The sequence below is a fragment of the Halyomorpha halys genome, unplaced genomic scaffold, assembly GCF_000696795.3.
Source record: "Halyomorpha halys isolate HHAL.00 unplaced genomic scaffold, Hhal_1.1 Scaffold354.1, whole genome shotgun sequence".
NCBI lineage: Eukaryota > Metazoa > Arthropoda > Insecta > Hemiptera > Pentatomidae > Halyomorpha > Halyomorpha halys.
In genome coordinates this window covers 739,902-754,056 of record NW_027111517.1, presented here as the reverse complement: position 1 = coordinate 754,056, position 14,155 = coordinate 739,902, and the positions used below count along the sequence as shown (strand labels likewise).

The window sequence follows — 14,155 nt, the reverse complement described above, 5'->3', positions numbered from 1 at the left end:
TTTTTTTTTTTTTTTTTTTTTTTTCTTGCTAATGCTGACAGTCTTGCTAAGAATGGCTCTGAAACCATTCCTTTCACACTGGATCCTGTGTGTGGCATTAACTTAAGCTTTGCAAAAGGCACTATAAAGGCGGAATATGGATTAAAAGCCAAGCGTCATTGGCTCAATAAAAGACTTAGACAGACTAAGCTGTTCCTTGATGACCCCATAGGGGACGAAGTGATGAACTGCTTCGGATGGACAGGACCTCTCTTAGGATAATTACAGGGATCTATACAGGTCACTGTAGATTAAATAAACACATGTTTAACCTCACGCTAACAGAGCCACCCTTGTGTAGATTCTGCAATGCTAAGGATGAGATGGCCTATCACATTATTTGTTGGTGTGACCAGTTCGCAGGGGTGAGGTTTGCACTGTTCAGGATGGATCACATAGTGGATCCCAAGCAGTGCAAGCTGATTAACCCCTTAAGCTTCTTGGAATCTACCGAATTTAAGCTCTAATGAGCTTAGTGCAGTGTTTATTGGTGGTCTATGGCCTTATTGGCCGCAGTGCTTTTGTGCTAAATTTAAAAAAAAAAAAAAAGGTTCTCGGTATGCACTCTAAAGCTCAGACTGACTTCTTCCATTACTTAAACTTAAATTGGGACAAACCTCCACCATTGGGTGTTGTGAAAATATGGTCTGAATTTCTTGAGCAACTACCAACTGTTATAGATATTCATATACCACGGTGGATTCATACCTCTGAGGGCGATTTAACACTAATTGGGTTCTGTGACGCATCCAAAAGGGGCTATGCAGCAGCAATCTATTTATAAGTTATCACATCGGATACAACACCCACACTTATTTGCTTACTGCTATAACTAAACTTACTCCTAAGAAGATTATTTCAATTACAAGCTTAGAGCTATCCGCAGCACATTTACTAACCAGACTATTCAGATCCTTATTGGATTTCTGTCATCCCAAATCAATAAAAGATATATTCATATTCACAGACTCAACAATAGTACTCGGTTGGTTTAAACTTGATCCTCAATTACTTAAGACCTTCATAGCCAATAGGGTTTGATATATTTTAACATATACTGAATTCAATCAGTGGTATCATGTGCCATCTCATCAGAATCCTGCTAATATTGCTTCAAGAGGAGTTCTGCCAAAGGAACTTATAAGTTATGAACTGTGGTGGCAAGGTATCAGCTGGATCTGGGAATTTCTTTTGGTTATCCCAAACGCTCCATCTGTTTTCCAAAACTTACAGGAGCATAAAATTATCAGTAAACAAACTAGATTATGCCACTTTTTCACTTGATACATGAAACTAATGGCGAGTATTTTAAAGATGATTACGACTTTCAGTCCCATAAGACCATCTCGTCAAGTCTTCAAAACTGCCATTGTTTGAAGACTTAATTCAGATTCTCAGTGTAGGCAGTAGATTGTTCAATACATCATTACCTTATAATACCCAACATCCTATGGTACTTAGGCCTATGGTAAGGCTTACCTACCTCATTATTGATCAAATGCACCATATTTTCATTTGGATGCTAAGGCTCACCATTCATATCTAATGGGTAAATATTACATCTTTGCAGTCAAGAGTCTCATCAGGAAACGAATCTGAACATGTTTACAATGCTTTAGGTAGAAGGCTAAACTGAATAACCCTTTTAACTCAAGGTCGCTCTATCATAGCAGTAGTAGTGGATTTTGAAGGCCCATTTAGTATCAAATAAGGCACTAGACGAAATAAACCAATTTAGTATCAAATAAGATACTAGACGAAATAAACCAATCAGCAAAGGATATTTATGCTTATTTGTCTGCATGGCATTTGATGCTGTCCACCTGAAAATCATGTCAACACTATCAACAGATGCGTTTTTGGCTGCTTTCAACAAGTTTGTATCCAGGAGAGGTGTACTGACAGATATTTATTCAGACTGTGGCGTTAATTTAGTTGGTGCCTCTCGACAGTTGAAAGAACTGTACCACTAGCATGAAAACAGATCAAATCAAGCAGCGATTCAACACCACTCTACTAATTTAGGAGCACAATGGCACTTTAATACTCCAAATGCTCTTCACATTAGAGGACTCTGGGAAGCTGCAGTAAAACGGCCAAGGCGCACCTGAAATGTACCCTAAGGGAATGTTTGTTTCTTTTTGAAGAACTAACGAATGTATTCATGAGGATTGAAGTGATAATTAACTCGAGGCCACTTTGTCCTGTGACATCTAATAAAATATTTATGAATACTATTTGCTGAAATGAGCTAACTTAATGAAGACCAGACTGAGAATTACTGTAACAAGAAAAGCTAATTAAGAAGTGTTTCAGTAGTGGTATAAGGTGGAGCATTTCTGGAAGTAAAGACAGAGCTGGATATTTCCAATAAACCTTGTAATACAAACTTAAAAGAAATTTTTCAGCAATATTACGTTCCATTTACTGATTACTGATTATTTATCAGAGAAATATTCCAGGTTTCAAACTAAACCAAAAACGTGAAAATAGATCAACTTAATCATGTAGTTACAAATGTTTCTAGAATGTATAGAGGTAAGTTCCATGAACCACGTATAATAAAGTCCCATCAATTTCCTCCAGGTTGGCAGGGATGGGGGAGTGGTCTAAAAATTTCTTTTTTCTTTTTGGTTTTAATCATGTAATTCAAAATGGTGAATCAAATAGAAAATACATTCGATAGCATAATGAAAGAAGATTTAATTCCCTACAAATTTATATGATTATGTCTATTTCTACCTTTTATGGCTTCTGAGATAATCAGATATATAATATGTATAAGTGGATAATTTCATAAAAAAAATGGTTTCACCTGACATTTTCATAAAACTTGCCTTTCTAACTTATTCATCTGTTATACAGAAACATTGTTTGGAAGAAAGTTATGGAACACTAAAATTTCTTTAAAAATATGTGCGAAAAGTTATGGAAATAGTAATTCATAAGGTACTTTAGAGATATTTTTATCCCAGTTCTTATATAAGGACGTATTTGGAAAAATTTAGTGCAGAAAGATAGATACACATTTCAGCTACCTATTATGGAGGAAAGTAAAATTTAATTGGTGGGAGAGATAGTATTTTTCCCTTTTTAGCACAATCTCACTCCACTCAAAAAGGAGTTTGAGATAGTGTTACTCCTTTTTATCCTTGTGACAGCCAGGATTTATTCACAGCATTTACACAACTTTTACTTTAAAGCAAGAATATACTCAGTTAAAATGGATTTTTTTTGGTAGCCAGATGGTCAGGGTAGTGGTCAAGAAAAATTACAAACATAGTAGAAAACTATTTATTGGTAACCTGGTAAAATTATTTCTATATTTTTTAATAAATGTTATTATTTCTTAAAAATCTATAACATATGTAGAAACAAACATAATGTTTCAAACTGACGAAAAAAAAATCTATGTTTATTATTTTTCTGGGGGGCAGAAATTTTTCTAATAATTTAGTACCTTCTATAAAAAAGATTTGTTGGCCTTTTTTGGCCAAATACTAAATTTGCCATTTTGGACCATGCCCTTACCATCGTTATATATACCTCATATAGGTAAAAAGAATACAGCTCAATATCAGGGGGATTTGCAATATTTCTTGGAGGGAGTTTCTGCTTGATTTTTAGTACATGTTACTTTCTTCAAACATTTTAGATTGTTAAAGATTCTTTAAAAAAAAAATCTAATTGAAGAATGATTATAATAATTCAAGCTATCCAAATAGATGGAGGGCTTAAAATATACTGCACCATGCACTTCTTGGAAGGCCAGTCATGTGATAATGTTGTTTAATTACTTTAAGGTAGTGAAAAAGAGGAGAATGATTAAGTTTGAAAGAAATAGGAGAATAATTTAAAGGCTTGGTGATAAACTGTGATGAAGAACTGGAGGAGGATATTGAAATAGATCAACCTTGTTCACCAAACCGACAAAAATGCTAAATTGTCCTGCCCCACTTTTTATATTACAAACTACCATATACAGGAAAACCTTGTTATAGCTAACTTGGATACAGCAAACTCCTTATCATAGTTAGGACCAAAATCTAATTCCTTAGAAAAATATAATGATGTTTCTATGGCATCTTTGTAATGGCAAAATAATTCTATTAGTACGAACTGTGAACAACTTTTTGACCTCAAGTGAGAAAAAAACTTGATTAAAACAAACTTGAAAAGCATTGTATAATTAACATTGTAAATTATATAATAAATTACATTATAAGATAATATAATTATCATTGATTTACAACATAATAATAGTTTAATAGTTTCAATAATAATACTAATAGTTTACAACATAATTTTAACAATTCCCTTGAATCAAAGAATAATTATCTGTTCCTTTTTTATTAATTTTACACTTAACCCTAGGTATACAAGAACTGCTGATATGATTTTAATTCTGAAAAACTGTAAGCTAGACTAAGCATACTAATCTACCTTTACTTATTGTTTTAGTTATAGAAATTAAAAAAACACTGACAGAATATGACCATACAAATATCAGAACCGGTTTATACAACAATAATAAATTACAGAATAAGCTGTCAAACATGAAAGACAAAGTTGATAAGATGGAAAAACTAAACGCAATTTATAAGTTAGATTGTAAAAATTGTGAAAAAGTATATATTGGTGAAACATCTCAAAAACTGGAAACTAGGATTAAGCAACATATCACCAATTGTAAAAACACTAAAAATATAAATTGCACAGCTCTGGCCTATCACAGCATATATAGGGTGTTTTTTTAAGCCCGATAGAACTTGAAATTGTAAAAAATAACACAAAAAATTAAATTGTAATCAAAATTTTTTTTTTATTCGAAAGATCAATACGTGACATTAACATTTGAAAATGATTTCGGGCATATGGGCACCGCGGCTGTTCTTGACGAAGCGCATTCTGGACGTCCAATTTTGGGCCACTTTTTCGAGCACTGCTGGCCGTATGTCACGAATAACACGAACAATGCTGGCCTCCAAGGCGTCAATTGTTGCTGGTTTATCAGCATAAACCAGTGACTTCACGTAGCCCCACAGGAAATAATCGAGAGGTGTCAAATCGCACGACCATATGCGGCAATTTTGCTTATTAACAAACCCGTTAAGCCAAAAATGCGCCTCATCGCTGAATACAATTTTACAGAATGCGCTTCGTCAAGAACAGCCGCGGTGCCCATATGCCCGAAATCATTTTCAAATGTTAATGTCACGTATTGATCTTTCGAATAAAAAAAAAATTTTGATTACAATTTAATTTTTTGTGTTATTTTTTACAATTTCAAGTTCTATCGGGCTTAAAAAAAAAACCTATACGAACTGTGAACTAATTCTGTATTAATTCATATTAACCACAAATTCAATTTTGAAAACCCAAAAATAATAGATACAGCACGAAATACAAAAAACAGAAGATATCTAGAAGCTATATACATAACAAAAAACATATAAAACACAGTAAACTATAAAACTGACACTAAACACTTAAATACACATTACGCAGATATTATAAATAGACTTAAAATAAAAACATAAAAAACCAGATGAAATAAACAGGTTTATGCAAAAAATAAAAAATCACTAAGTTAATAATAAATACAAAACAGGGCTTATAAAAAACAGGGAGATAACCAAACAGCACACTGAACATGAGATAAGGTCCAAAGAGGAAGTAAGAAATGTAGAGTGATGGCTGTGCTAGAGAGAAGTGAAGATGCACAAATGGTTGACATGATTTCACATACGAAATCATGAGGTGATTATTACTGTATAAATTAAAATATATAAGGATGAAGATTGGTGTTATGTTAGTTTTATTATTGTTATAGGTTTTTAAAGTGCATGAATATGAGACAGTGGTCCGAAACGTTGTACAATGTCATGAATAAATAATAAATAATTCATTCAAAAATGGAAGTCATTAACCTTAAAAAATTTTAAATGAATTATTGTTTTAGAAATACTAGGAGGAAATGGCATATAGATCAAGAAAGATTATTTGAATACTTTCTATATGTGTTTTTTATTTATATATTTAATAAACTATTGTTCAGTCGATTATTTGTTTTTTACTACAATGCCTTCCTTCCCTGTCAGTATAGGTTAGGATAGTTCATTTTTCATCATAGATCATGCTCATTTTTATAATCCATGTTTTACAATTTTGCTGCAGCTCGTGACTTATCACAAATGCTGCTATGCTATTCGTACAATCATTCTATAAATTCATTAGTTTGTGGATTAACAATTTTACTATTTTACATTACTCCAGTACATACCATATTGGTTTCTAATTAATTTTAAAATATTTTAGAAACTAGATAGTCGTTAATAAAAAAAACATTTGATTTTTTTGCTTTTAGTGACATTCATGGGTTTAGTTTACATTCTATGCATCTTCAATAAATGTATAATAAAAAATATTAATTTTTCCTAAAGAAATGCATAATTAGTATATGGCAGTAACATTCATGAATTTAGGCTCAAATATTCTGCATAATACATAATTTTTTCAGGCCATTAAACCTCAAACTCATAAACCATTATCCTTTTACTGTTTAGAAATACGCATGAAATGCTAAATTTAAAAAAAAAAATCATATTGAAGCAACTTAAGAATTTCCTGATTGAGTATCTTAAAAATCTGTTTATCAACAAGATTTTTTTCCAACTTAAATAGAAGGTTTTAAATAATAAAATAGTTATTGGCAATTTTAAATAAGAAAAGGGCAAGTAGAAATTTACAGAATGAAAATTGGAAATTCTATTTCAAATAAAATTTGGAAATTTGTTTCCTTATTTTGAAGCATATGGCCATAAAATGATTGTCTTACTAAGGTAATGAGTAAAGTGTTTATAATGCTACATTTATTTTATAAGCCTTTTAATTTTTTCATGATTAATATAATTATTTATTTTTTTTCTTGCTCATATAGTATTGTATAACTTATTGAATTGTAACCCATCTCATTGAATGATCCATTAAAATGGTTTTTTTAAACAAAATAATTTTCTCTTGATGTATTATTAAAAATAGAAATTAAAAATTATAACTACATATTAAAGTATTACAATTTAGTACAAATGCCAAAGTTTAAAGTTTAAATTGAAACATCATAATTCAAAATTTATACCACTTCAATTCGCTAAAGAGATAAACATAAAGATATGTTTTAATCATTTCAACCCTTCAAAATTCAATATGACGTTAATGATGATAGGATAGTTTTAAATTACATCTTAACCATTAATAATTTAAATGAGGTATTTCTATGTTATTGAAATCATAATTCTTGTCAATAAGAAAATTTTATTTATTAAAAACTAATTCATTGAGGTTGTTTGTTTTTTAAGTATCAAATTAATATAGATGAGGGAGAAAGTTGTATTTTAAAAGAGAAAATGATATACTCACAGTGTTCCAGGAATTGATTAATAATAAGCTATATAAATAAGCCCCAAAATGAACATAAATCACTCCCACCTCCGAATCCCGCTTATTCAATTATTTCATTGCTATCCAGTTCCAAAAGAATTAAAATAAATACTTCATATTAACTTACAAACTTTATAACTGTATTAATTCTGTAAATATTTAAACTTTTAATTAGTACTCTTCTGTAATTTTTTTTTTCAAGTTATTAGTATCATAACTTAATTTTTTTCTTTATAAAATGGCCTCAGTTATATGAAAAAAACTGGGAAAAGCAGAATTTTAAATAACTTTGTACAAATACAATCTAGAGTTGTAAAATTGAAAAGTTTTTATATAATGGCAGTAATTAGGATAAAATGTTTGAAAACAGCCAATAAAAAGGCTGAAATGTTATAAATAATGTAAAATATCTATGTATAAAATAAAATGTCAATAAGTTTCTATTATTATATAATTTTAAATAATCTTTTTGATTAATATTATGAAAGTAAATTTGATTTGAATTTTCATGCAATTTTTTTTTCATTGGCTAGAATGAAAGACATCATGGGCATCATTGAACATCCAAGAACTGAAATGATAAGCTGGCACTGATAGACAAAGAATTGGATGACTTTCAGCTAAATCAAAATACTTCTTAGAAATATAAAGAGTACTGATACAAAAGATAGCCCTTTGTCCTTAAACCACTTTTAAGGCAATAATTTAAAAAAAAAACTATGAAAGCAAAAATTAATAACTTGTCTATACTTACAATATATGGACAGTCTCTTGCATCAATTAAAACTTGATAAAATGTGTGCTCTCGACCTTTGACATCACGGGAATCTGGCGCACCATTTTCATCTGCCACTCTAAAAACATTTGAGATTAAATTAATTTCCTCTATACTATGGTCATTAATTGTATATTATTTTTTATGTTTCTCTGAATTAAGGTTGTATCTCTTTTTTTTTTTTTTAACCCTGATGAATATCTGAAATTCAGGTCAAAACATCAGCACAAAGAAATAAGTTTGGTTTATTTGTCTATCTTTGCTGACCCCACACCTGACCATCTTCTCATATCAATCTATAGTCAACTATTAACACCTAATTATAATAAGTTAAGAGTGAAAAGTCCCTTGCTCAGGAAAGCCCCTTGTAAACAAAACATTGCTCAGTGTCATGGGTTGAAAATCAATATAAAGCTTAATAGTTATGTAGCTAGCTTAATAGGTTTATTAATGAATTAAATGAGAATAAACAATGAAGTAGTCCCAGAAATATGATGATAATATACCTAACATAGTAGAGGCAAATAATGCATTATAGAGATTACTATAAGTTATGATTAAAAAATTCGAGAGAAGGAATTAATAAAGATAAAAGAATTATTAGTAATGTATCGGTTGTTGACTGTGGATTTCATATGAGAAGGTTGGTGTTCCGTTTAAATGAAAGGCTTGAAACAACCAACAACATATGGCTAATTATAACGCCAACACCCTATGTGGCTGAGAAAACAAAAGTCACTCACACTCGCTAGAAAGCCTTGGACAGAGGCAGCCACTTATTTTTCTTTATCTTTAATCTGCTAGAAAAAATGAGTGAGTAGAGATACTCTAAAGTGCCTCCTGGAACAGAGGAGGAGGAAGGAAATCTAGGAATGAAGAGAGGATAAGGAGCCATGGAATAAGTCCACAACTATCAATATAATTCACACCATCATCACCAGCATCATTAAATCAATAGACCCATTATTCAAAATTAACTAACACACCTAATCATAAATGTTTTGTATTGGCCACTTCTTACTTCAACAGTAATTTATGCAATATACTTTCCTTTCAGTTAATTATGTGTCATTTTTCATTATTTTATAGAGTCCACAACAATCAAACCAGGGATTCAAAAGTGAAGGAGTGCCTGGCATTAGGTTGAAGGTGCACTTCATACAGTTGGGATGAGGTCCTAATTTTGGAATTGATATAGATTTATGTATTTGATGGTTGATGAAATGGTATCAAATTAAGGTCGTATATTAACAGATTAACTTAGTTAATGGAAACGATGATCAAAATGTTAGTTATATGGTATAAATAAATGAAAATGTTGAGACTAAAATATATAAGCCTTATACTTATTACTACTAAATTTACAATAAAGTTTCAATGTTACTTAAAAATAATACAGAGGAAATTAAAAGAAATTTTATGTTTTAATGCTTGTTTAAAAAATTTTAAGCTTCATTAAAACTGATTTATACTGTTTTCCAAGAGTAAAAAAAGAATGTAAAATTTTACTTGTATTATCTTTATAGTATGATATTATTGTACAGCACAATATATCTTCATAGGCATGAATTTTAAAGTACTGAGAACAGTACATAACGTTGGTATTCCCCAAAAGAGATTCAACATTTGTGAGTAACCATTGTTTCAATAGAACTCCTAAACCCTAAAAATCATAAAACTTGTTTTCTCTCATAAATACCAGGGCATTCAAAAAGTCCTGTCGTTTTTCGTTTGTTCGTTGTTTATTTTGATTCTAGAGTGTTTGCTAATTAATTCCGTTCAATACAACTTTTATCCATGTAAACACAAATGTTTATACTTTATGAATAGGAGGCTAAGGAGGATTAATTTAATGCAGGTCTAGTTAAAATGATTCCAGTTGAAACTCAAATTCGGTCGATTTTGCTCTATGAGTTTAAACTTGGCTCAAAAGCTGCCGAAACTGCTAGAAAAATATGCTCCGTGTTTGGGGAAGATGTGCTGTCTGAGTGGAAGGCACAATTTTGGTTTTCAAAATTTCGTGGAGGCAACGAGACACTAGAAGACGAGGCACGCTCAGGTCGACCAACTGTAGTTGATAAGGAGGACGTTCGAAGAGTAGTAGAGTTGGATCCGCGTCAAAGTTGTTCAGAGATAGCCTCTCAACTTAATATCTCAGCCACCACTGCCTGGAATTACCTTAAAGAACTGGGAAAAGTGAAAAAACTGGATAAATGGATTCCTCATAAGCTTTCAGATGCCAATATGCTTGTTCGCTTGACAACTGCATCTTCGTTAACTTCCCGCTTGAAAGTCGAACCCTTTTTGAATCGAATCATCACCTGTGATGAGAAATGGGTGTTGTACAACAACTTCAGACGATCATATCAGTGGTTGTCGGCAGATGAGAAACCTAAACAATTTCCAAAACCAGATCTCCATCCAAAGAAAGTTTTGCTCATTGTTTTCTGGACAGCCAAAGGTATAGTGCATTTTGAGATTCTGAATCAAGGGCAAACCATCACTGCAGAAGTATACTGCAATATACTGGACCATTGCCAATCCAAGCTTAAGACTTTTGATCCCTGCTTAGTCAACAGAAGAAGACCTTTGCTTCTTCAAGACAACGCTCGACCACACACCGCCAAATTGACCAGGGAAAAATTGACAGAAATAGGCTGGGAAGTTTTGCCTCACCCACCATATTCCCCTGACCTGTCACCCACTGATTATCACCTATTCAGAGATCTCGACAACAATCTGAGACAAAAATGTTTTCAAGACCGTGACAACCTAATTCACGAACTGACCACTTATTTTTGCAGTAAAAATCAACAGTTTTTTAAGGAAGGAATTTGGGCTTTACCATCTCGTTGGGAGAAGGTTACCGACTGTAACGGTGGATATTTTGATGAATAAAGGTGATTATTTGAAAATATTTATTTATTTATAATTTCCCCCAAAAAAACGACAGGACTTTTTGAATGACCTGGTAGCAACTGACACTTACATAAACATCAATAATTATAGACAGGCGTGTTCCAGAAGTCTCAGGAACTTTTAAGCAAAAATCATTCCTTTGATCAAAACAAGCATATTCCACTATATAAAAACATAGTCCTACACTGTTTACTAAATACATAGTAAATTGAAAACTAAAAAAGCTAGAAACTTCAAATTTGTAAGAATATTGTAGTTTGATGAAAAAAGTAGATAAACTATCATTAGATTTTATGGACCCCTTCCAACATAGTGAATGAAAAACTTAAGATTTAGTGGATTTTTATCTTTAATCATATGAAAAGTGAATGAATTAAAAAAAATTTAGAAGCTTTGAAATTTAATTTCAACTTCAACTTGGGGATAGATTTTTGAAAGATGAGGGTGATACCTAATTGGGAAAAAGGCAGCTGGGAATGTAGTGAGGTGGTTGGCGAGGGAATGGCTCTATCAGGGATAATGGAGGAGACATTTTTGACTAGTGAACAACGGCAGCACCTTGAGAATCTTGTTGATAAATGGGAAAATTTTAAATCTGGAAAACTCAGGTATATAAGTGTTGTGCAGCATTACATCGATACGGGTAATCAAAGGCCCATTCAACAAAGATATTATCCAGTCTCTCCATACCTCCAATCGGTTATAAATAAAGAACTGGATTAGATGTTAGATGATGGTGTAGTTGTTCCAAGCAACAGTCCCTTGTTGTCGCCTGTGGTAATGGTGAAGAAGTCTGCTAGATCACACGGGTTCTGCGTTGACTACCGACAACCCAACAAGGTTACGAAACAGGACACTTACCCATTACCCTATGTAATCAACACACTAGATAAGCTGAAAGAAGCCAAATATTTATCGAAGATAGACATTAAATCAGTTTACTGGCAGGTGCCATTAGAAGAGAGCAGCCGTGAAAAGACTGCATTTACAGTACCAGGAAGAGGCCTATATCACTTATTAAGGATGCCCTTTGGTCTCCATAACGCTACTGCAACATTCCTATCTCAATGATATTATAATTATAACACCAGATTTCGAGAAACAGCTACAGATATTGGAAGAAGTTTTACGACACCTCGCAGAGAACAACCTCATAAATTATTAACTCGGATAAATGCCTCTTTTGCCAAAGAGAACTGAAATAACTGTGTCACATAGTTAGCGCAGAAGGACTTTAGGTAGATCCAGAAGAAGTATCAGCGATAATGAATTACCCAAAACCCAATACTGTGAAAGGAGTTCGCAGATTCATTGGGATAGCTTCCTGGTATAGACTTGTACCGAATTTTACATCGGTTATTTCATCATTGACTGAACTCACAAAAAAGAGGATTAAATAGAATTGAAGAGAATGTCAGGAAAAAGCTTTCAATGACATTAAGGAGACACTGGTGTCAGCACCACTCTTAATCTGTCCGGATTTCAATCTACCATTCGTATTAAAAACGCACGCATCTAATTCGGGACTGGGGGTAATTCTATCCCAAGTAGGACTTAATGGAGAAAAGCCTGTTGCTGAGGATTGACGACCACCGAGAAGAAGTACTCAAATGTTTAAAGAGTTAGAATGTCTGGCAGTAATATGGGTAATTGAAAAATTCAGATCATATTTAGAAGGAATGGAGTTTACAGTCGTAACTGACCACATGGCTTTGAAGGGGATCCATAGCTTAAAAGAACCAAATGGTCACCAGAATACTCATGGCAAATAATAAGTGCAGACTTGATGGGCCCCTTACGGTTGTCAACGAAGCAAAACAGGTTCACACTTTGTATTACAGATTATTTTTCGAAATACTCCATCTTAGTTCCTTTGAGACAAGCTACAAGCAGACTCATTGCGAAGCACATAGAAGAACAAGTATTCCTCATGTTTGGAGTTCCTCAAATAATAATCTATGATAAAGGTGTCCAATTTAAAAGCAGAGAATTTAAAACCTTGATGGAGCAATATAAGGTCACTATATGGTTCACAGCTTATTACCACCTGCAAGCAAATCCAACAGAGTTATAAAAAGTATGCTGACTTTGTACATCAAGAATAATCATAGGACCTGGGACAAAGAGTTACAAAAAGTAGCTTTTGCTCCAAAGACGGCGGTACACGAGTCTACTGGTTTTACACCAGCACATATTAACCATGGTCAGGAACTAGCAAGAAGTGGAGATGACCATGGAGTGGAGGATGTTAGGCCAAAAGAGCTAAGTTTTGATTGATGAAAGCACTTATCCAAGATGCAAAAAATGTCAGAACTGTTTGAAGTAGTTAAAGAGAATCTGAACGCCACCTATGATAAAAGCATAAAGGTGTACAACCTAAGACATATACATATAAGATGGTGCAGCATACTTCTCGAGTAAACTGACACCCAAATATAAGAAATGTGTCAGATCAAGAAGGTGACATCCCCCGTTATAGCAGAACAAGAGGATATTGGTTCTGGTATAAGCGCGGGGAATTGGCATGTCCAAGACTTAAAGGTAGATCCTCAAAGAGAGTCAATGACTGTGTAAACATTCTCTTTTTCTTTTGCTTTTGGTCCACTAGTTCTCCTTTCTTTTTTTTTTTTTGAGGAAACAGAAGGGTGTTACGGTTGTATTCATCAAATCAAAACACTGGCAATACCTCGGTAGATAAGCTGTTAATATCACAGTTGGGTAGGTATCATTGCAACGATGGGTTGGTATCATCACAAGGTTTGCTGTTATCTACATGTAAAGGTATTCACTAGTGGTCATAGTTTGATAATTATTTTGATAGGGGTATATTGTAGTCACCATTTTGGGGTTTTCGTTATTTCCAAATTACAAATAACATGGCGTCTAAGGTGCGATTCCTTCTTTATTATTTTTTTCCCCCTCCTTTTGCGATTTTTATATATTGTAATAATTTTAAAAATATAAAAAATAAAATAAAAGAAT

The 14,155-nt window shown here is 32.7% G+C and overlaps 1 protein-coding gene across 5 annotated transcripts in view; it reads right to left on the bottom strand.

Moving 5' to 3' along the window:
- POLDIP2 (DNA polymerase delta interacting protein 2) overlaps positions 1–14,155 on the bottom strand; it is a 65,758-nt gene that overhangs the window by 40,056 nt on the left and 11,547 nt on the right. For all 5 annotated transcript variants that reach the window (XM_067049582.1, XM_067049584.1, XM_067049583.1 and 2 more), the window contains exon 4: positions 8,234–8,333. In XM_067049582.1, the coding sequence (XP_066905683.1) occupies positions 8,234–8,333 (100 nt within the window). The remainder of the gene's footprint in view (positions 1–8,233; positions 8,334–14,155) is intronic.